Here is a 21,383-nt window from a genome sequence, read left to right on the forward strand (position 1 = left end):
AATTATGGAAAGGTATTGGTTGGTGAATTGCGACTGGGAATAGAATACTCACATCTGTAAGGTTGCTAGACACCAGTTTCTGGGACAGGCAACCTGGTTTTGGAGCCTGCTGAGAATATTAATTCCTGCCTCCGTGCAGATTTGAGTCACTTTCTCTGTTTGTCAAGAGAATCCGGACTTCCTGATGCCAGTGGCTGTGTGAATTCCTGCTCTGTGCGGATAGAGGAGGTCCCAAAAATGAGGGGGGAAGAAACAAACATTGTCAACAGAAGTGCCCATCCATTAAGAGGGTCCACCTTACCTAAATCTATTGATGTAGATAATATGATGGGTGCTTCTGTTGACCAAGTTTGTTCCTAATTTTTGAGACCTCCTCTATCCACTTTGTTTTTTAATTATTATTATTTATTTAAAGATATTTATGTTTTTTTTTAAAGATTTTAGAAGTTACAAATAACATAGAAAAACAGAATTTCAAAGTATAAATGACATGGGTTCAGCCAAAGGAATAGTAGCACATAAATGTATAAGCATCGGACCAATTGTACGGCCATGAAGGCACGTCTGATTGATCGAATGAAGAGCAACTGGTCACATCTAGACTGCGACCTCTCCTATCGCTTCAAGGTGCGGAACATTGTGTAAACTATACCACAATTTTTGTATTAACGCCAATAATTCTGATAGAAGGAAGCAAAGGGAAGAAGGGGAAGAGAAAGGGAGGGGCAAGTGCTGCAGAGGGGCAAGGAGAGAAAGTGAAAGAAAGACATAAAAAAAAGGAAAGACTATCCACATTTCAATAGGGACCCTTGTTGTGTTGGCTACTAAGAAAGTGTTTACCTTACTTGGAGGCATCCCCCGCCACAATTCCGGTTCTGTCTGCCAGACATGAAGTGAAGAGGAATCCTAACAATAAGACAAAGATAGCAAACAAAGTCCTGATGGATTTAACTCTTTCCTACTCTGTCCAAAGGTTTTGGCTTTAGGTATACATTAAAAAGAACCCCCAGTGTTTTGATAAACCCTTTTCCTTTTCAGGTCACTTGTATACATTGCAAGGACTTGCAACAGACTGCCTTTGTTCTGTCAATTATTTAAATATTTAGGGTGAAAAAAGATACTTGTCCATCAAGTTCAACCAAAGGACAAAGAAAAAAAATAAACTCCGTGCATTCTCAGAAAAAGCTGATCCAAAGGAAGGCACAAAACCCTTATAAAGTATAGTCCACTCAATCCTTCCTGATCCCAAATGGCGACCAGATGCTTCCTGGGTCAACATTCTGAAGTGTAATTTTAAGAGCAAGTTACTGTTATTTTATGCATATAGAAACACGTCCAGTCCTTGTTTTGAAGCTAATGAGTTGGCCAGAACTAGCCCATGTGGAAGTCTACTCCAAATGTTTACAGCTGTTACTTTCTGTATACGGAATCCTTTCTGTATGCGAAGGGTAAAACTCTCTTCTTCAATTGGAGTCAACATTGACTCGTGGTTTAAGGCTGTTCTTAGATGTTTTGTAGAGTGCTGTGATAGCTCTTGTTTTTATTTATTCTGACTGTTTGTTTGTTTTTAATGGTGTATTTAAAAAAATTTTGTATATGTAATATTTTTTAATTTTATCTAAAACACCAGGAAAGGGCACAAACATTTTTGCACATTTTTTTTTATCACAGCATGCATGATCATATGTGATGTGATTAAACTTAACACAAAAGTAAATAGTATTTACTAAATACTCTAAAATATTTTTCTTTTTGTCCTTTTTTCACATGATTTCTGGTGTATTTTATTAAAGGTTTTTCAGACAATAGGGGGAAAACTGAGTAAAACTGGCAATTTTTTAAATGTTTGGATTCCTTTTTTTTATGCAAATGGTACAATACACTAAAATATGCAAAAAAGCAACATGAAATAGTCTTAGTTTTAATTTCCTTTTTTTCCACATGGGCTAGTTTTTTTTAATGCATTTTTTAAGTATTTTTGTAAACACAGCCATCCATATAATACTCTTGGTGAACTCAGTCATCAAAGTTTATCTAAACAAAAATAAATTTATTGCAGCTTACTAGTCCTTAGATGTGGTGGCTTCTCTGTATATCCTTTAATATCCTCACTTGATCCTAATTAATTATTTTTTTATTCCAGACCATTTATAAAAACAAAAGTACATTTATTAGATTTTGAGTTTTTTTTGAATAGTTTTTTTTTTGTATGACTGAACTTTGAATGAAAATAAAGGCCATTCAATAGCTTCGAAATAAGAAGGTTAACTGAGGACATGGATAATTAACACCTACTGTATATCCTCGCTTCACCCAGAGTACTACAAGAATGGCTTGTAAGGGAGAAGATGGCACATTGGCAGAGACTGAGAAATCTGTATATGGGGTGAAAAAAAGGGGGGGGGGGGGGGGGGGGGGGTTTGTTCACCACACAATCATTTTCGTAATGGAAAATGTTGACCTTTTTATCACTTTAAATTGCGTATTTTGTTAAAATGTAAAAAATTCACCCAAAATGTTTTTGAACAGGAAACACTTCTGTGAAATTTCAATGAAAGTTCAGGCGCTGTTCTAGTTAGTTCCGTCTTTTTCTGTGTTTGTTTCTTTGCGTAAGGTATTGTCCTGGTCCCACCTAGGTTCCTTAGCATGGTTTATTGCTACCCTATGGACTAACCATAAAGTAATGTTTTTTCCCCACTTTGGTGTCCGTATCCACCTTCAAGTGACATTAAACCTTTGGGAGGGGGTTTCTTTCGTTTATGGGGGCCAGACTTACTTTAAAAAAAAGTTTTTTTGTTTTTTATTTCCTCGTTCTCTAGTGGTATCGAAACAGTTAGCCCCACCCACCTTATAGGGGCCTCCATCAGCTGTGGAGGCACCTGTGTGTGCACACTCACGGTCGTGCCCGCACCTAGCTGTGTGCATCTATAGACACACACACAGTGTGAGGCCGGCCACTCCCCCACTCTTGCAGTCACAGTTTCATTGACGGCAGAAGAAGCCTATGGATCTTCTGCCTTCAGTACCTTCCCCACACAACCAGGAAATTCCCGAGTATCTTCCTGGTAGTGGCGGAGGATACATGTGGCTACAGGTAAGCGAGGGGGGGACGGGGGTTTTACAAAAGTACTGGGTGTTTTTTGCCTTGATGCACGGAATGCATTAAAGTAAGAAACACCCAGTCTTTAGTACTACTTTAAAATGCTGTGTAAATGTATAATTGTTTTGCAATGGTTAACTCCAGTTATGGGTGATTTTTTTTATTTTTTATTTATATGTTTTCAATAATAAATGCAATAATTAATTATTAATAAAAAAAATAGGCCCAATGAAAAAAAGAACATAACACATATTGTATGGCAATGATGATATTTATAATAAAATACCCAACATTTTTATGGCGATGCCAATTAATTGTGTTTCTCTTTACAGCACATGAAGAAGCATCCATGTCGGCAGTGTGACAAGTCTTTCAGTTCATCGCATAGTCTGTGTCGGCACAACCGCATCAAACACAAAGGCATCCGCAAGGTCTACACCTGCCCGTGAGTGTTTCTCTTTGGCTCCCAGATGACTCATTAATTCAATCGGCCACATGGAAAGGCCTTAATCCTTCTCAGGATATTACATGTACATATGATCTCTCTCTCTTATTTGCACAAGGAAAAATCCACCAAAATCATATTGACATTTAGGCTGCATACTGGCTGTGATTTTATATTTCTATAGTTACTTTGCGATCTCTTTTTCAACCAAGACCCATTTTTCAGTTATGGATAAGAATATAGTGAATCTGGATAAAGAACTAAAAATGTAAACAAGCAGCATACAGTTAGTCTGTCCGAAACCTGGATAATTCAGACTAAAATGAGTAAATGTAGAACAGCTGCTATAGGTATGAATTATTGTCTGCATCTCAACTTTTTCCAGTAAAACCCATGCTTGGTTCTCCCGCATTTGCTCCTTAAGCCATTTCTGGTCTTTTTTAGTATAATGGGTAACATCCCAGATCAATGAGGAAGCTCTGGAGGTAGGAGATAGCAGAGCCAAGCTTGACTTTTACAGGAAAAATTGAGATTTGCATATAAATTCAGCCAAAGACATGACAGTCTTTGGATCTTTATTTATTTATTTTATTACAGGTATTTTATATAGCGCCAACAATTTACGCAGCACTTTACATAGTTGCACATTCACATCAGTCCCTACACTCAAGGAGCTTACAATCTAAGGTCTCTATATCACATCCATACATAGAGGGCCAACTTAGAGAGGAGCCAATTAACCTACCAGCATGTCTTTGGAGTGTGGGAGGAAACCAGAGTACCCGGAGGAAACCTATGCAAGCAAAGGAGAACATGCAAACTCCATGCAGATAGTGACCTAGTTAGGATTCAAACAAGGGACCCCCAGTGCTGCAAGGCAGAAGTGCTAACCACTACACCACTGTGCTGCCCATCTAGTTAACCTCCTTTCTTGGCCTAGCAGACCCAGAAACCTGAGGGACTCTGCCATGGAAATATTGACCAACTCACATTAGGTTGCCTGTCACAGTGATGGGCCAATAGTGAGGAACCGGAGGGGCGAGCCAGAGTCAGCAACCAGCAGAACTGGTTGCTAATATCTCATCAGAGCACCTGAGTTCTCCAGACTTCTAGTAACCCTACAGGATAGTAGATGGAACCTTTGGGCAGAGGAAGGTGCCTTTTTAGCAACATATTTGTTTTAATTACTTTTAGTCAGGTAGCAAAGGCTGTAAGTATGTAAATGTTTAGCTTGGTGCCCTAACTACGTGCCTATTATTCCCCAAGGTGGAGAATAGGCATGCCCCACTCTGTGCATTCTACAATGCATTGTTGGGTGCTGAGCCACCTGTAAGCAAACATTGCCATTGGTGGAGATGTGTGCCTATCAAATATATACTGAAATAAAAGCTTCTTCCTAAATCTGCTATTTTACATGTTTATGTGTCTAGGTTTCCACACGGGTTCATTTCAAGTTTTCAGGCAGCCATTTTTTGTTTGGAGTGTAAGTGTGATGTTTTGTTGTCTAGGCATTGTACTGATACCAAGCGAGCTTTCACCAAGCGCTTAATGTTGGAGAAACACATTCAAGTCATGCACGGCATCAAAGAGCCTCAAGTGAAAGACCGAGGGGAAGTGAAAACTGAACAGACATTGGAGGAGAAGGACTGCCCTCAGGTAAATTTTAATACTAACATACTTAAAGCGGACCTTTACACTCAAAAATCAAATTCTCCCAATGCATCCCTCTATGTATGATGATTAATAATAACATAGACATGTCAGATGTAAAATGCTGTTATTATGAAATACTTACACTTGCAGAGTATTCACTTCCTGCTTTGAAAGGACAAAATGACTTCAGTTTGCCAAAGCAATGCACGCTGGGATTGCCTTGTCATTGAAATGATGATGATGTACCAAAAACAGTTGCATCCTGGGAAGGTTACATCAGCAGTGCATTGCTGGGAAATCTCATCTGTAATCTCACGAGATTTCGGGGAAAGGCATTTTCCTCCCCTGATGTGATGTGCATGGTCACATGTCTTAGTCACATGTGTAAAAGTTTCAGGAAGTAAATGGGGAGCTAGTAATTTGCCCTTAGTAAACATGGCCACTGTCAGAAGACTGGGAAAGAAAAGAGTAATAAGGTATGCAAAGAATACAAAGCCGGCAATTATCTAGAAGTATCTGTCTGTAGATTGTCATCACTAAACATTTCTAAAGGTGTGTTTTGGTGTTATTTTAAAGATATGGGTAAAGGTCCGCTTTTAAAGGTAAAAAAATAATGGTTTGGGATCACTTTATTGTTTTTTTTGTTTTTTTTTAATAAGCATAATTTTTTTAAAGGCAATTTTGTTCTGGTATTTTTTTTTAATATATATTAAATATGTGTTTTACAAATAAACATATAATACAAGGTGCATGACAGTAGTTATGTCTAACATTATGGCTGTTCTAAACACAGAGGGCACAGCAGAATCAGTTTCCTTTTAAACTCTCTCTTTCTAATTACAAACGCTACTTGGTGTTGAACAGAGCAGGCAGGAAGAGTGGATGAGTCAATGGTATGCCTAAATCAACAGTGTGTATAATTTGAGCTTCAGCTTGACATGTAAACCAGAGGATCTGTGTTGTTGAAGTTGTACCTAAAAAGGCAAGCAGAGGACGAATGACTAAAGCAGTATGGTCTGTGGCCTCCAGCGCTCCCGCAGCTGATCTTTTCCCCATTACTGACTTCTGCTCTGTGTGGAGACGGCCATCTTGGTAGAGGAGCTGGGCTTTGCTTCTTCATGTCAGAGCTGCATTTCTGATGACCGGTGGGTTAACGATAGGGATGCACCGATACCGGTATTTTGGTACCGATACTTTTTCCCGGTGCTCGCTGATACCAATTACCGAGTACCGGAAGCCCCATTCAGGAGGCCAGGTGGCGTGTAATGACTCGCCACCTGGCTTCATGATTAGACGGGAAGCCGGGCAGCGTGTAAAGACTCGCCACCCGGCACTCCGATTAACAAGAAAGCCGTCCCATACGAATCCCCATAATAATAATAATAATAAGATCCAGCATGTCTCTGCAGTGCGGATCTCTGCCCCCTCTCACCATGGCATGTTCAGCCTGTCAACCCCCGGGGCCTCTCCAGCCAGGAGCGGCCTTCCTCCGGTACCCAGCCGGAGCCGTCTTGCTGGCCAATCATGGAAGCTGTGTAATAACGCGGCGCCCGGCTTTCTGATTGGCCAGGAGGCCGGCTCCATGCTCCCTCGTCATGAAATGACGAGGGAGCATGAAGCCGGCCTCCCGGCCAATCAGAATGCCGGGCGCTGCGTCATTACACGGCGCCCGGCTTCCCGATTGGCCGGGAAGTCGGCTCCATGCTTTCATCACAAGTGACAAGAGAGCATGGAGCCACTTCCCGGCCAATCAGAAAACCGGGCCGCATGTAATGATGCGCTGCCAGGCTTCCTGATACAGGAAGTACCAGGCTAGGCATCGGAGCATTTGGGCGAGTATGAGTACTCGCCCAAATACTCAGTATCGGCACCGATATCGATACTAGTATCGGTATCGGTGCATCCCTAGTTAATGACCAAGGAGCAGCAGGGCAAGTGGAGGAAGCACAGATTTCACGAAATGAATGAAGAAGAAGCATAGAGATGTTGCACTGCAGGTCCTCAGGTACAGCTTCCTCTCCAGGAAAGAGAACCATGAGCAGCACAGTAATGACATCACCTAAACTCGCTCTAGCAGTCGGAGGCAGCAGTGCCTTAAATGTACAGCAGATGTACAGATATAAGGCACAGGAAGTGCACTGATTTTGTTTCAGGAAATATTAAGGACAAACTCTTTTAGGGTACGGATTAGGCACAGTCAGAGACATCCCTATAATGAGACAGCTTGAGGCATTTGCGGCATCTCATTGGGTCATGTGGGGGGGTGCCAGGCACTGGCCAGAGTGTCGTAGGTTGCTCACAGTTTTTGGCAACCTGTGGCATTCTCTCCATCGTTTCGGCAAGCTCACTGGTTGCCAGAAGCTGAGTGGGTCGCTCAGACCAGTGGCGTCCGTGAGATGGGCAGGACGGTGTGCACTAAGCTGCACCATAGCCCGAAACGTCCACCACAAGACCCACCCCTTCCTGGAATGTGCACCAAGAGCAATTAACCAACACTGCCTTCCTTGCCCGCAGCTTGGAATGTGCATCACAAGCGGGCGGTGAGACTGCTAGGGACACCCTTGGGCACAATTAACACCTTTTTAGATGTTCCATATAATTTTTTTAGTTTAGTCCACTTAAAAAGATTGCACAGTCTGATTTGTGTACCACAATTTGTAGAATGATAACAACATCTATTAAGTGGTGTTATGGCTTATTAACTTTTTTTCCACTTCTTTATTTGTGAATTAACTGTGCTTCCGCCTCTGGGGATTTTGTGCCATACCGCCGTCTTCCCTTCGCTAGAAAAACATTGCCATAGCAACCAGCAGACCATCAGCCAATGCGCTATTATCTCGTACAGATCAAGTTTGCTTTAATACCCTTTGAGACCTATTTTTAAAAACCGTACAAATGGCAGCAAGGTTGTAAAGAGCTCATAACCCGAAGCAACCAAAATCAAATTTTAGCAGCCATTCCAGGTGACAGGTGCAAGCTATTAATCGAAATCCTTAAAACTTGCATTTGTAGAAATCATTACATACATATCTTATAAGAATTCTAAATTGACAGCATACCCTCTCCTGTTATAACATCAGCATTGTAATAGGAATACATACTAGATATATGGAAATTCAATATTATTTTTAGTTTTTGACCACAGATACCCTTTAATAGTCTTCTTATTTTTCAGTGCAATTTGATTATAAGTCTCTTGAGCCATATATCAGCCTCCTGTAATCCTCTACAACAGGACTAGTTGAGCGAGTGCCAACACTAGGAGCTGATTAGATCTCTATTGCTCTATATTCACTGGTGTCAGTGAATAAACTTACAGGAGCAGACAGGGCCTTCTTTAATATTATTGGGCCCTGGGCAAGATTTTGCTAAAGGTCCCCCACCACCCTCCCACCTCCATCACCTGCCCCCCCACTTTCTGACCCAGACCCCCATATCTACCTACATCACCTTCCCCCCTCCCACTTCCATCACCTGCCCCCCCACTTCCATTGTTTTTTTATTAAACATTTCTAAAGGTATGTTTGTTGTTATTTTAAAGATATGGTTAAAGGTCCACATTTGAAGTGACACTTAAAACATGCCGTTGAGAGTTCCCTGCAATAGAAGAGCCCGTGTCACCTACCTCCCTGCCATTCCAGCAATGTAGCCTCCATCAGTGTTTTCAGTATTAGACAACAGTGTGTTGGATTTCTATAGCCAACACCTTGCACTCTGGTTTCTTCCTTCAACTCCTATGTCACTAGGACTCTGCAGTGACATAGAGATCAGAATATGGAACCACGTTGGGGAACACAGTCATCCAACATTTCCAGAAGTATAAAATGTGGAAGACACTAATGCAATTCTTTTAGTTTGGATTGCCCAGGTTTGTGTCAGGCCTATTGCATCTCATGGTGTTTGATGTTTATTACAGGTGCCTGCACAAAAGCGCATACTGGAGGAACCAGTTGTGGAATTCCGGTCACCCCGGGGAGCCATCACTCAGCCCCTGAAGAAACTGAAGATCAACGTCTTCAAGGTCCACAAGTGTGCGGTGTGCGGCTTCACAACAGAAAACCTTCTCCAGTTTCACGAGCACATCCCCCAGCACAAGTCCGATGGCTCTTCCTACCAGTGCCAGGAGTGTGGCCTCTGCTACACCTCCCACGTGTCCCTCTCCAGACACCTCTTCATCGTCCACAAGCTCAAGGAGCCACAGACCTCGGTCAAGCAGAACGGTTCTGGAGAGGATGCTCAGCAGGAGAATAAACTGGCAGCTGGGAATGAAACGGCGGATAGCATAACATCTGACAAAACATGCAAAGTTTGCGCCAAGACATTCGAAACTGAAGCTGCCTTAAATACCCACATGAGGACTCATGGCATGGCTTTTATAAAGTCTAAAAGGATGGGCTCTACAGAGAAGTGACATTGCCTCTACAAAGAGGACTACAGTACTTCTGTTCTGCAAAAGTCTGATTACAGGGGATCCGTCGTCTATATAAAGCAGCTATTTTATGCATTGAACCAATACTCAAAGGGGTGCTTAAGTGGTACATTTTTCTTGCTGTACAGGGAAAAGCGCAGGACTCTTGAACGCTAGGGGTAAATCCAAGTTCCACCCTCTCAGTTGTAGTCCAACCACTGCCACAAACACTTTCAGTCATTACTTGCAGTATTCATTGTAAAGCCCTCCGGCAGCAAACGGGTGAGACATTACAGCATGAAGGCAGAGAAGTCAGGCAAGAATATTTCATAATTTACACTTGAGTCAAAAGTTCCTTCTTCCTATGATATGAAGAGGATGGGTGTGGGGAGTGATCTTTGAGGGAGGACTCTGGGTCCGAATAATCCACCTTAAACACTCCCATGCAGTAAGGGGAGTCATTGCTGATACACAATTGTAGCCACTCCCTGTCCAGAAGGCCAAGTTAGACATTTAGAGGCCTCATGGTGTCACCTCTCTCCTTTGTGGAGGCTTCTATTAACTTTCACTGACAGGAAATGGGAATGTATGGGAGGCTTTAAATTCAGGTATGAAAGGATGAACGCTTGTAATAATGAGTATCTGAGGTTGAATGGCTCAAGGGATGTTATCTGGGACAGAACCTCCTAGAGCAGTGGTTCTCAGCCTGTGTAACCTCAGGACCCACATTTGTCCTTGGTCATTAAGTCGCGACCCAAGTCGCACTGCAAAGGAACGCACAGCATTGCAGTACCACGCGTTCCGGTGCAGGCGATCGAACTGTGGGTGGGAGGTGCGTTTGGGGTGCCATTCAAAAGATCCACCCAGTCTCCATACCTTATGAGAACTGGAGTGGATCCTCAGCCTGGGGTGCAGTGTGGGCTGCTGTGCTGTGATGGAACTCCATCCGTATGTGCAGGTTGTACAGATCCCTTTGTGTGCCCTGAAGAGGTGCAGAGAGCCAGAATGTGATGTCGCTCCGGTCCAGGCACCTCTACAGGACAAGTGAGGAAGCTGCATGTATGGATGGAGCTCCCTCACAGCCATAGACCCAGCCAATCCCACCTCAAGCTGACACTCGGCACCGGGCTGCATATTTTGAATGGCTGTTTGGCTCAAGAGCTGGCAGTGCTGCAAAAGGGGGAGGCTGAGGAAGGCACGGGGCGACCCACTGAACATGTGGTCACGACCTACCCGTTGAGAACCAAGGTCCCAGACCATAGCTAGGTGTCTATACAGCAGAGACACTGCACTCCTCTAGCCTTTTACCACTTTACATAGGAGCCTCTTTAATGAAATGACAAAGTCTCACTTATGTGCTGCCTAAACTCTTGGCATTCTGCTAATATTGAGTAGGATTGGTTGACCAGCAGGAATGGACCAGCAAAAGCAGTTGGGAGGCAACGAGATGGAGATCCTGGCTAGTGACAGGGTTGTCTTTGGATGGCTTCTACTTTCAAGAATACACTGATCAAATTTGTCCCTGTGATAGCAAATTATGGGCTGCACCCTCCGTGATTATTGGTTCACCTCAAACAATGGTCCCCACTATTTCACTGACAGGCCCACTTTTTTTTTTGGATGGACTGTACCTTCAAAAAAAAACAATCAGTGAACTAAGGCGATGGAATCACCCCGTTGCAATACTTTTCGCCGTGACTCACCCGTCTCTTCAAGACACTGATACACTGACCCTACGAGAGCAGTATTCCATGTAGAATCCACCACAGATGTAAATATGGACTCTTTTTTATACTCTTTGTGACCGTATTGATGTAAAAATAAGTCATTTTATATGTGATATCACCTAGGGGAAAAATCAGAGTTAAGTGGTACCTGTCCCAAAGCAAAATATTCATGTGAGAAGCCTCAGGTGAAGACATTTCTGACTCTGAGCTGCATACTAGTGATTGGCAATGGGTTGAGCTTCACTGCCCAGAAATGAGGTGCAACAGGTAGTCAGAGAAAGACCCTTTGCACCTGAGGCTTCTCACACAGGTGTGACACAGTACCTTTTTAATATTGTAGTTGACCTAGTTGTACAGATATGCTACATTAGGTATTGGGGTTATATAATAACACAGTGCTTTAGGTAATGGCACACAGTTACTCATGGCAACCAATCAGTTTACTGTACCAGCAGTTAGACCTGGTTCCTGTTTTGGTTGGCATGGGTTTGCTGTACGTCACAGCTCTTTGTGTTATATGTTTACATAGTCCCGCCAATCCGAAAGACAAAAGAATGAGAGGTCCCCTGTATCGACCAGCACAGGAGATACTGGGAAACCATCAAAACTGGGTCACTGGAAGAAACGGTAACCCACAGCAACCAGTGAAAACGTCACAATGCCTCACACTTGCCTAATCATGCAATCCAGAGAGCAGAGGTGATGTGTATTAACCCTCAGCAGCCCATCAGGTCAGAGAATGATGCATTGGTTGTGGTGTCATAAAGCACTGTGCATTGCTCTTAAATAATGTATTTGGTATCACATGTTTTGCACATTCACCAATTTGCTGATTGTTCTCAGAAATTTAAAATGTCCAGAGTAAGCTGCTGTTTGACAGGTAGTGACTGCATTTTTCAGCATTGCCACAAAGCACCATTGCACCTCACGTACAGGAATGTTTATAGCAGGGGTAGCCAAGCTGCGGCCCTCCAGCTGTGATGAAACTACAAGTCCCATTAGGCATTGCAAGTCTCTGACAGCCATAGGCATGGCCTACTGAGGCAGATGCATGATGGTATTTGTAGTTTCCCCTCAGCTGGAGGGCCGCAGTATGGCTACCCCTGGTTTATAGGAAACAAACAGGTTGTTACAAGTCATCAAGCACCTCCCACTTTTTCCTACGTATTGGTTGTATCTTTTCATGTACCCAGCTCCCCATCGGGCGTTAGTACAGATTAAATCCGGGGGAAGGTGGGAGACCAAATTAGAAATAACCAGTACTTGGAGATCTATTGTATTTGCCGCTCTCACTTGTTGACAAAGATGAATCAGAAGAAAAAATCTTTGCAGTTTCATGTTCTTGGTTCATGTATAATCTCATATAGTCCAGCGGTAGGCAACCTCGTCACTCCAACTGTGGTGAAACTACGATTCCCGTCATGCCTGTGGATGTCAGTCTTGCAATGCTTCATGGGCCAGAGTGCCGAGGTTGCCTACCCCTGGACTATAACAGATATAGTATTGTTGTACCTGAATTTTGAAATCACTTGTCAGTAAGGATTTGCTTGGGGGGGCGGCAGACTTTAAATTTAAAACAAATAATGCAGTGGAGTCATACAAGTGGAGTCATTGCAGCAACTATTCACATTGGAAATGTCCCTTTTCCGGGGCAGGTTTGACAATGGCGGGAAGAATCTAGTTCGGTAATGTGTCCAATACATCGGTCAGGTTTCAGGACTTTGGTGGAATTGGCAGTTACTGGGAATGATATTTTAATGTGGAAATGATTAGAAATCAGAGGGGCTCCCTTTTATATTAGTTGCCAGTGTGGTTTCCGTGCTCTGTGGTAGACAATAGAGAAGTTCCATTTATTAATAGCGGAAACCAGAAAACAATAACGGGGTAAAATGAGGGCATTTGCTTTTTAAAATTCACCATTTTTTGTGTCTCTTTGTGGTGCACTACAATTGGTGCATGCCCCCTTGCTGTTATTTAAGACCAATGTAGAAGCATGTAAAGGGGGTTTTCACTTTTTCTTGCTTCATACCGTTGTATTTGATCATTGTAAGGTTTCATCTCCAATTTCCCACCGTTTTTTTTAATCTAGGGCCTTGAAATGAACTGTATCACCAATATCAGCTTGTAGCTCACCCACGCAATATCTTAGGGTGCTGAAAGCCAGGAGGGCACGCCCCCCCCCCCCCAAGGCAGACCTATTTCTCCCATACTCCTTTTCCTCCCACATCCTAACAGGAACATGTCCCTGATCATGGATTCTGGTTGCCATATTATAGTTTAGGGATGCACCGATACTGGTTTTTTGATAACGAGTACCAATATTTTGCTTTCGGTACTCGCCAATACCGAGTGTCGATACCAAGTAACGATACCGGTGCTTCCGCTGGCATGGAGCTGGCTTCCCTGGCAATCGGGAAGCCGAGCGGCGAGTAATGACATGCCGCTCGGCTTCCTGATTGCCCGGGAAGCCAGCTCCATGTTGTTTGGCCGGGAAACCGGCTTTCCAACCAACCAGCATCGAGGCGGCTTCCCAGCCAATCGGTGCATCCCTATTATAGTTTACAGAAGGAAGATAGGTTTTGTTTTTTTTTCTTCCAGTTTATCTCACATGATGTGGTGTCAAGGGTATTTCTGGCAAGATCAACCAGTATTTTCTGTATGTGCTGAAAGTATTTTCAGCCTGCAAAAAGAAAACTAACACAGCCACCACATCTAAGGACTGGTAAGCTACACTATAATCAGGGCCGGTGCTAGGCTATTTTGCCCCCTAGGCAAGACCAGCTACTTGCACCGACCCAGCCCCCCTCCCACGGCACATTTCCCCCTGCGTGGCACCATTCTCCTGCTGGCTAGCATCCGCAGGCGACAGGTGGATGTAAGCAGCCAGGAGCAATAGCCAGACTGCTATTGGCTATTTTAATTTGAAATAGCCAATAGCAGGCTGGCTATTGAAACCCCACCCACTAAGCAGAGGAGCGGACATGAGAGAGAAAGTTGTCTCTCGGTTCCGCTCCTCTACTCAGTGGGCGGGTGCAATAGCCAGCCTGCTATTGGCTTTTGCAATTTGAAATAGAATGGGGGGTGGAGGGGGGAAGTGGTCTAGGCTGTGCCCTACTCAGCAGTGCACCCTAGGCGGCTGCCTAGTTTGCCTAGTGGTAGCACCGGCCCTGACTATAATATATTTCTGTTTATGGGTTTAGGTCAGCATTACGTCCCAAATGAAGGTAGCCATTAAAAGGCTGTTGAACTGGACCATTGAATGATTGTGGTGGGGCTTAGGGGAGTGGTGGGGTTCAGGCATATAAGAATTTATTAAGGCTGGATTAACATTATAGAAGACTTTGTGGGGAATTTATCGAAACTGGAGAAGGCAGAATGTGGAACAGTTGCTCATAGTATTAATAACCAATCAGCATCTCTCTTCTGTTTGTTCAGTTGAGCTTTAAAAATGAACGAGAGAAGCTGATTGGTTGCCATGGACAACGGCTGTAGATTCTGCCTGCTCCAGTTTTGATAAACTCCCTTTTATATTTGACCCAGCGTCTTTAATGCCCTCTTGACTGTAATTTGCTGCATAACAAACACTTAAAGGACAGTAAGCTAGAATAAATTTATGAAACAAAAATCACAGCGTTCAGGTATAATTAATGTCAAAATCTTTCACATTTTAAATTGCTGTTGCTTAGTAACCGGCAGTGGACAATCAGCAGATATTGCATTTAGTATTCTATCTCTGACTGTATAAGAAGAAGGTTGGTTGGCGTCAGAAGAACTCGCAGCACCGCTCTGGTTTTTGGCCCTGCAGATAAGTATGTGAAATTTCTGTACACAGGGAAGATTTTGTAATACATTGTAATATTTATCTGCATCTTATAAATAGATATGAGAACAAGATACAATGCTATTTACAAAGGTGAATATTCTGCTCTCCTATTTTACATCATCAAATTTGGGAAAAGGAGATATTATGTTTGAAGCCCAACTGCAGAGATATATATTTTTTAAAGTTTTGAATAATGTGGTGAAGAACTAAAGTGACTCTAAACTCAGGAGTTACATCTTAAAAATGCGTTCAAAGACCTGAACTATTACCAAAAATGTATCTTATTTGTGTATCACTCGGCTGTAGATCCTCAAATCATCTCTGAATTGGTGCTGACACTGTCCTTCCTTCTGGAGGTGGGCTACTTCTGTTCCTCATGGTCCCTGTGTGTGTTGTAAAGTAGCCACTGCTCCAAGCTCGCTGCTGTGATGGACTACAATCTCAATACAAATTAGTAAACTAAACGTGAGATTGTAGTCCATCACGGGAGCGAGCTCGGAGCGGTGACTACTTTACAACACACACAGGGACCATGGGGAACACAAGTAGCCACCCTCCAGAAGGAAGGACAGTGTCGGCACCAATTCAGAGATGATTTGATGTTCTACAGCTGAGTGATACACAAATAAGATACATTTGTGCTAATAATTAAGGTACCTGAATGCATTTTTAAGATTAAACTCCTGAGTTTTGTGTCACGTTAAAGTTCTGTCTGCGACACAATTGTGGGAAATTTCCCCCCAATTCCTGTCCTTGTGACTTTTGTCACAGAGAGGAAACCACAGGCAACAATGAAATCATTGTTTAGACGTTCTGATCCTTCACGCTACACTAAAATTGTTTTTGTGTATCCCCATTTTAGAAATGTCTCCTAACTTCCTCACCTGTCCTCACAGGATGTGACAGAGAATCTGAAACCGCAATAAAAATATAAAATATATAGACTTGTGAGTGCCACCGCCTCTATATCTACTCTGGATAGTTCTATGGATGTGCACCTGGATATTTACCTTACCAATAGAGTGTCGTGGCTACCTCTGGGACTAATTAATAATAAAAAAATATTATATATATACATACACACAGAATCTCTGGAGTTGGGTATGTTGGTATTTTCCTTCTCTTATTTTTTTTATTAACAATGGCATTAAAATAAGTTTCCACCAGTATTTGAAGTTTACCTTCTTTTCAAAAGCTAGTTTTGATCATGCACAGGGACCAAGGAAAAAAAAATAAGAATGCATCTTGTTTAATGGAGGTCCCTGTTCTTCTTTGCACAGTTCTTGTTGACGTTGGAGCTATGACTTATTGTAATATTGTAAACTTAATAGGAAACAAAAACTAAAAAAATCTAGGTACAGTATTGTCCCTTTTTAAATATATTTCTCTGTGAGAGTTCTAGGATCTGTTTTATTATTATTGCTTTTTTTTTATTTTATTTTATACATTTTATGTATCTCAAAATGTTTATTTTGTATTAATTTTTATAAATCTATATTTTGTGTATATATTGGAAGTGCATGATGACTTTTCCGTGATTGTCCAGTCTTGCTGCTGTCAGATGATTCTATGCCTATATCCTTTTGTGTCTTTGTAATTGTATGAAATACATTTCACATGTAAATAAAAGTAAAATATTTGAGTTCTTTTTTTTGTTCTATCCTGATTTTTGTAAATAATGATGTTCCTCAAATCAAAACTTGTTTTGACCGCAGGCTGTAAGGAATTAAGTTTTTAGCCAGTTTTGGGATTTAATTACGACCTCTTTGCACAGCTAATCCAGTGATGTCAATAATCCTTGTGTAGTCTTTACCACTGTTCTATCGAAAGCTCTGATTCATTGAAATCTCCAACTACCTCACTGCCGGGTACTTGCAAGTTTGAGATTTGGACCAGATGGCGTTAGACTGCACAAAAGACTGACGGAACTCTGTACAGCTGCACTTTAACAATATTAATCAGGTGGCAAACTTGATGAATATCCTGAAAACGCTATGCGCGCATGCGCACCGCAACTGTACAGAGCTCCAGTCTTTCTGAGCACCGGAAGTGAGGTAGTTGGAGATTTTGATAGAACACCACCTTCAGTGGAGTGGCTACTAAAGCTCTATAAATCGGCTAGTAGTCTAGCTGATTTATAGTTGGATATTATCCGGTTAATTGTAGGTGTTCTGCTGTTGATTGTACCTACCTGAGTGGGGTGTGACCCTGCCACAGTGTGCGGCAGCCAATCAGGGAACATCAAGAGTGTCTATGCCACACCAGCCAATCTCTGGGGGTTTTATGGCCAGTGGTGCATGCTGGGGAAGTGCATAAATACTCAGGGGATTGCAATGTGCTCAGTTCCAGTCCGCCCCCGGACTTGGCCTGGGGGGTAGATGCACAATGTTGGAGAAGCTGACTAGGCCTCAAGCCTGGAGGAGGCAACATGTGGACCCAGAAGGTGTCTAGAATTGTCTGGAGATGAGAACCAGAAGAAGCCTTATGACTGATGAAGGTACCAGGAGCTGATTTGGACCTCGGGAACAAGTCTGGTGTCTCTCCCAATGGAAGATCTCATGCACATCCCTATTCAGCTTTTGCTCTATCACCCGGTGTCAGCCTGTTCTCCTAAGAATTCTGGACTGTGGAAGTCTGAAGGTATTGGTGAGTCTGGAATGTGTCCAATTTTTGCTATGGATGTCTGAAGCCCTGTACCCAATCTCGCAGTTTGCCTGTTCTGCAATAAAGCATTCCAAAAAGGCACTTAAAGTGACTGGCGTCCAACTTTGATCACGTCCCTTCACTAGCTAAGAACCTGCCTGAGAGTGAAATGTCTGCCCTCGTTGCCTTTGGGGGTCAAGGGGGCGCTACACTTGGTTCAGTTTTACACCTTCTATTGTCACCTCTCTGCAGACAAGTCCTTACCCTTTGCGTTGCCTGAGGTGGCCGAGGGAGAGAAAAGAAAGTGGGGTGTGGCCTCTGCATCATCTCCCCGCCAAGCTGGGCGGGACGCTGGCTAGAGTGTCCCGCTCGGCTCCTGGCAACCAGTGAGGTCACTTGTTGCCTGGAGCTGAGCAGGACGCTGGCCAGAGCATCTTAGGTTGCTAAGTGCAGAATTGTTGAGATGTGTATGGCCCTTGCCCATCCCCCCTGTCTGGCTCTTACCAACCTGGGATGCTCTGGCCAGAAAGGGGACGGCAGACATACTGCAAACATTATGCAGCAAATCCATGCTGCTCTACCTGACCTAAAGAGGTGCCGCCTGAGGCATTATTATTGGGATGACCCTGCCTCTCTGACTGCAGTTTGTTCACTGGATATTGAGTCAGCATCAGCACTCTGAGGTGTGTGAGATTTACAAGTACGCATGAGCATAGGTTCAAACACGAACTCTTCCGAGCATGGAAGGAAGCTCCATCCAATGCCAACCAATCAGCTGCAGCCAGGAAATTCCCCTCCTGCAGCTGCACATATGGAAAGGGGTGGGATGCAGTGATGTCATTGACCGCATATGGCCACATAGCTATATTTGGTCAATTACATTGACTAATCTGCGGGTGACCCCATGGCACTTTGTGTTCAGAGGAGCTAAGGTTCAAACTGGGTTCAGTCCAAGCCTGAGCTCATCCTTGAATATAAGCCATAAGCTTACCTACCTGAACCTATGACATAATACAGCAAACTATACATTTCAGTAACAGACTGTGAAAGTGTGCTTCTCTAGATGCTGAGCTACCGCCTGTCTGCCTGGCCAGTAGTGTTGCCACCTGTCCAGGATTCACCCGGACAGTCCGGGTTTTGTATGCTGTGTCCGGGTTTCATGGCAGCAGAAACCCGGACACAAGATATCAGGCAGGCAGGGGCAACCAAAATTAAGATTGGGGCTACTGGCCGCGCACTGAAAATATTCTCAACTGTGATATTTACATATGAATGGGCGGCACTATTTACATATGAATACGCCATGGCTCATTCTCCCCCAAAAAATGCCCGAGCATCGCTAGAGTGTTCAGGTTTCACTTGAAGAAAAGGTGGCAACCCTACTGGCCAGTATTAGTCAGATTGGGAAATGGTTCACGCCTGACCAGTCCATACACTCCCCCAGACTGACCAATCTTAGGGGAACAACAATTGTAATCTCTTATTATTCACTCTCCCTCACTACACAACCAGGCCAGACCACACCCTCATTTAAGAAATATTTATATATTTTGGACAATAAATACAAATCACACGGCAGCGTTCTATCTGACCCTAGTAGGGGTCGGAGATCTTGTATATTTATTACTTTAAAAGTAATGAGAGGGGGCTAAAAACAAAGCAAGGAATCGCATATCACCCTTCTCTATTCTAAGTAGATCACAGCCTAATCACAGCATTAGCAGTCTTGTACATAAAACAGCATCCGTATACCCTATATCTTTATTTTCCGGCTTGATTCCTCTTTTAGGGCAAACAAGTATATTTACGTTGTACTAATGGACTCCAGTGACCCAAAGTTTACATCTAGTTCCTGACAGTGCAGAGCTGTGCTGCAGCTCGGGAAAGATCCCAACAATTTTGTCAGGATCCGCCCTGCTGTCTGATTGACAGCTGACTCCGCCTCTCTAGTGCAAGAGCCAGCTGTGCACTCCAACCCCCTGTCTGTCCCTCCAATGAGTGCTGGAGGAACAGAGAGAGTAGGGTGGAATCCCTACAGGGAGCGGTGAATGACGGTCACTGCTCTCTCCAGGGAGAAGACTGTGAGCTGAGCAATCAGCGGTTACATGGTCACTCAGCTCTTGATGTTTAAAGCCAACCTGTGACAGCCGCAGTGTCAAATGCCAGCTCTAAGGCCCAGTGCGGACCTATGCGATCCGGGATCGCGCGGTCCTGCACAATGCAGGCCGCAATTGCCGCTCGGCCCCATTGATTTCAATGGGGTGACACCAGCGCGGCAATCGCAGAAAAACGTACATGTACCTTTTTTTGCGATACACGACGCGCGGCTGTTTTAGCCGCAATCATGTTCGGAAGCACGGGCGGAATCACTACGGGAGCCGCCCGGCGCGACTGGGGTGCCATTAGAAAATAATGGCACCCACAGCGCGGTCGGTGCACACTTAGGCGACTCCTGACCGCGCGGCAATCCGCTGCCCGGTGGGGTGTTGCCTAGGTGTGCACCGGCCCTAAGTATTACTCTCCCAATACTTCTCCTTTAACCTTTGCCTTATATAACCACTGACTTCCTATAAAACCTCCCCAGTCTTATTAAAATAGGTCATGAACTAATAGGTATTGGGGATGCCAAATGAATTCTGTGCTGTGTAAGAGAAGCAAAGGCAAGCGGTCAACAGCAAAAAAAAAACCTGGCAGTTTGATAGGAGTGGAGGGACATCTAAAAACAAAAAAAGATTAAAAAACATCAGATACAAAAGAGAGGAGATTGGAAATGGCAGTGAACTTTCAACACACATATACTGTGCATACATCTATGGCAGGGGTGGGCACCTCTGGTCCTCCAGCTGTTGTGGAACTGCAAGTCACAAAAGGCATTGCAAGACTGACAGCCACAGGCATGACTCCCAGAGGCAGATGCATGCTGGGATTTGTAGTTAAAGTGACATTAAAGTAAAAAAAAATGTCCCCTACCCCCATGTTAATGTCAGTACTTACCTTAAATGATGTCTCTTGTTCCGATCTTCTTCTTTCCTGATGTTTTCATCTGTCCCTCCAGCGGTGCGGCGGCTCTCCGATCCAGCGCTGACTCCTCTCTCCCTCCGATCCAGTGGTGTCTGCATGCGGGTGCACGCGTCCATAGACTTACCTTGCGTCTCTGCTCGTCTCCCGGCCGAGAATCGGAACTGCGCATGCGCCCGCCGCCCCAAGATCCTTTGCGGCCGTACGAGCAGTTCCTGATTCTTGGCGCGGGAGCGCACAGCGATAACGAGGTAAGTTTAAACCTAGTTAAAGCGGGGGGTTTTTTTTTTTTAAACTTCTTGCCTATATTTACTGCATGCTAGCAGTAGATATAGGCAAAAAAAACGGAGGGTTTAGAACCACTTTAAAACACAGCTGGCCGGGTTGGAGTTGCCCGACCTTAAAGTGACATTAAACCCTCAGATTTATTAACATAAAACAATACTGTAATGTGCGCCTTACTGTAATCCATGGTAGTTTCCCTTCTCTTTGCTGCTCTTCCTTTTAAATCTGTATCTGTTCTCATGCTGGGCAGAACTTCTGTTTTGCAGCAGACTGCCTTGTCT

The 21,383-nt window shown here is 43.7% G+C and overlaps 1 protein-coding gene across 1 annotated transcript in view; it reads left to right on the forward strand.

Moving 5' to 3' along the window:
* Positions 1 to 9,609, forward strand: part of ZNF532 (zinc finger protein 532) — a 40,534-nt gene extending 30,925 nt beyond the window's left edge. The window contains exons 6-8 of the mRNA XM_018570494.1: positions 3,433 to 3,545; positions 5,054 to 5,201; positions 9,115 to 9,609. Of these exons, the coding sequence (XP_018425996.1) occupies positions 3,433 to 3,545; positions 5,054 to 5,201; positions 9,115 to 9,609 (756 nt within the window). The remainder of the gene's footprint in view (positions 1 to 3,432; positions 3,546 to 5,053; positions 5,202 to 9,114) is intronic.
* The last annotated feature ends 11,774 nt before the right edge of the window (positions 9,610 to 21,383 follow it).

The sequence above is a fragment of the Nanorana parkeri genome, unplaced genomic scaffold, assembly GCF_000935625.1.
Source record: "Nanorana parkeri isolate BGI_ZX_2015 unplaced genomic scaffold, ASM93562v1 scaffold38, whole genome shotgun sequence".
In the NCBI taxonomy this organism is placed as follows: domain Eukaryota; kingdom Metazoa; phylum Chordata; class Amphibia; order Anura; family Dicroglossidae; genus Nanorana; species Nanorana parkeri.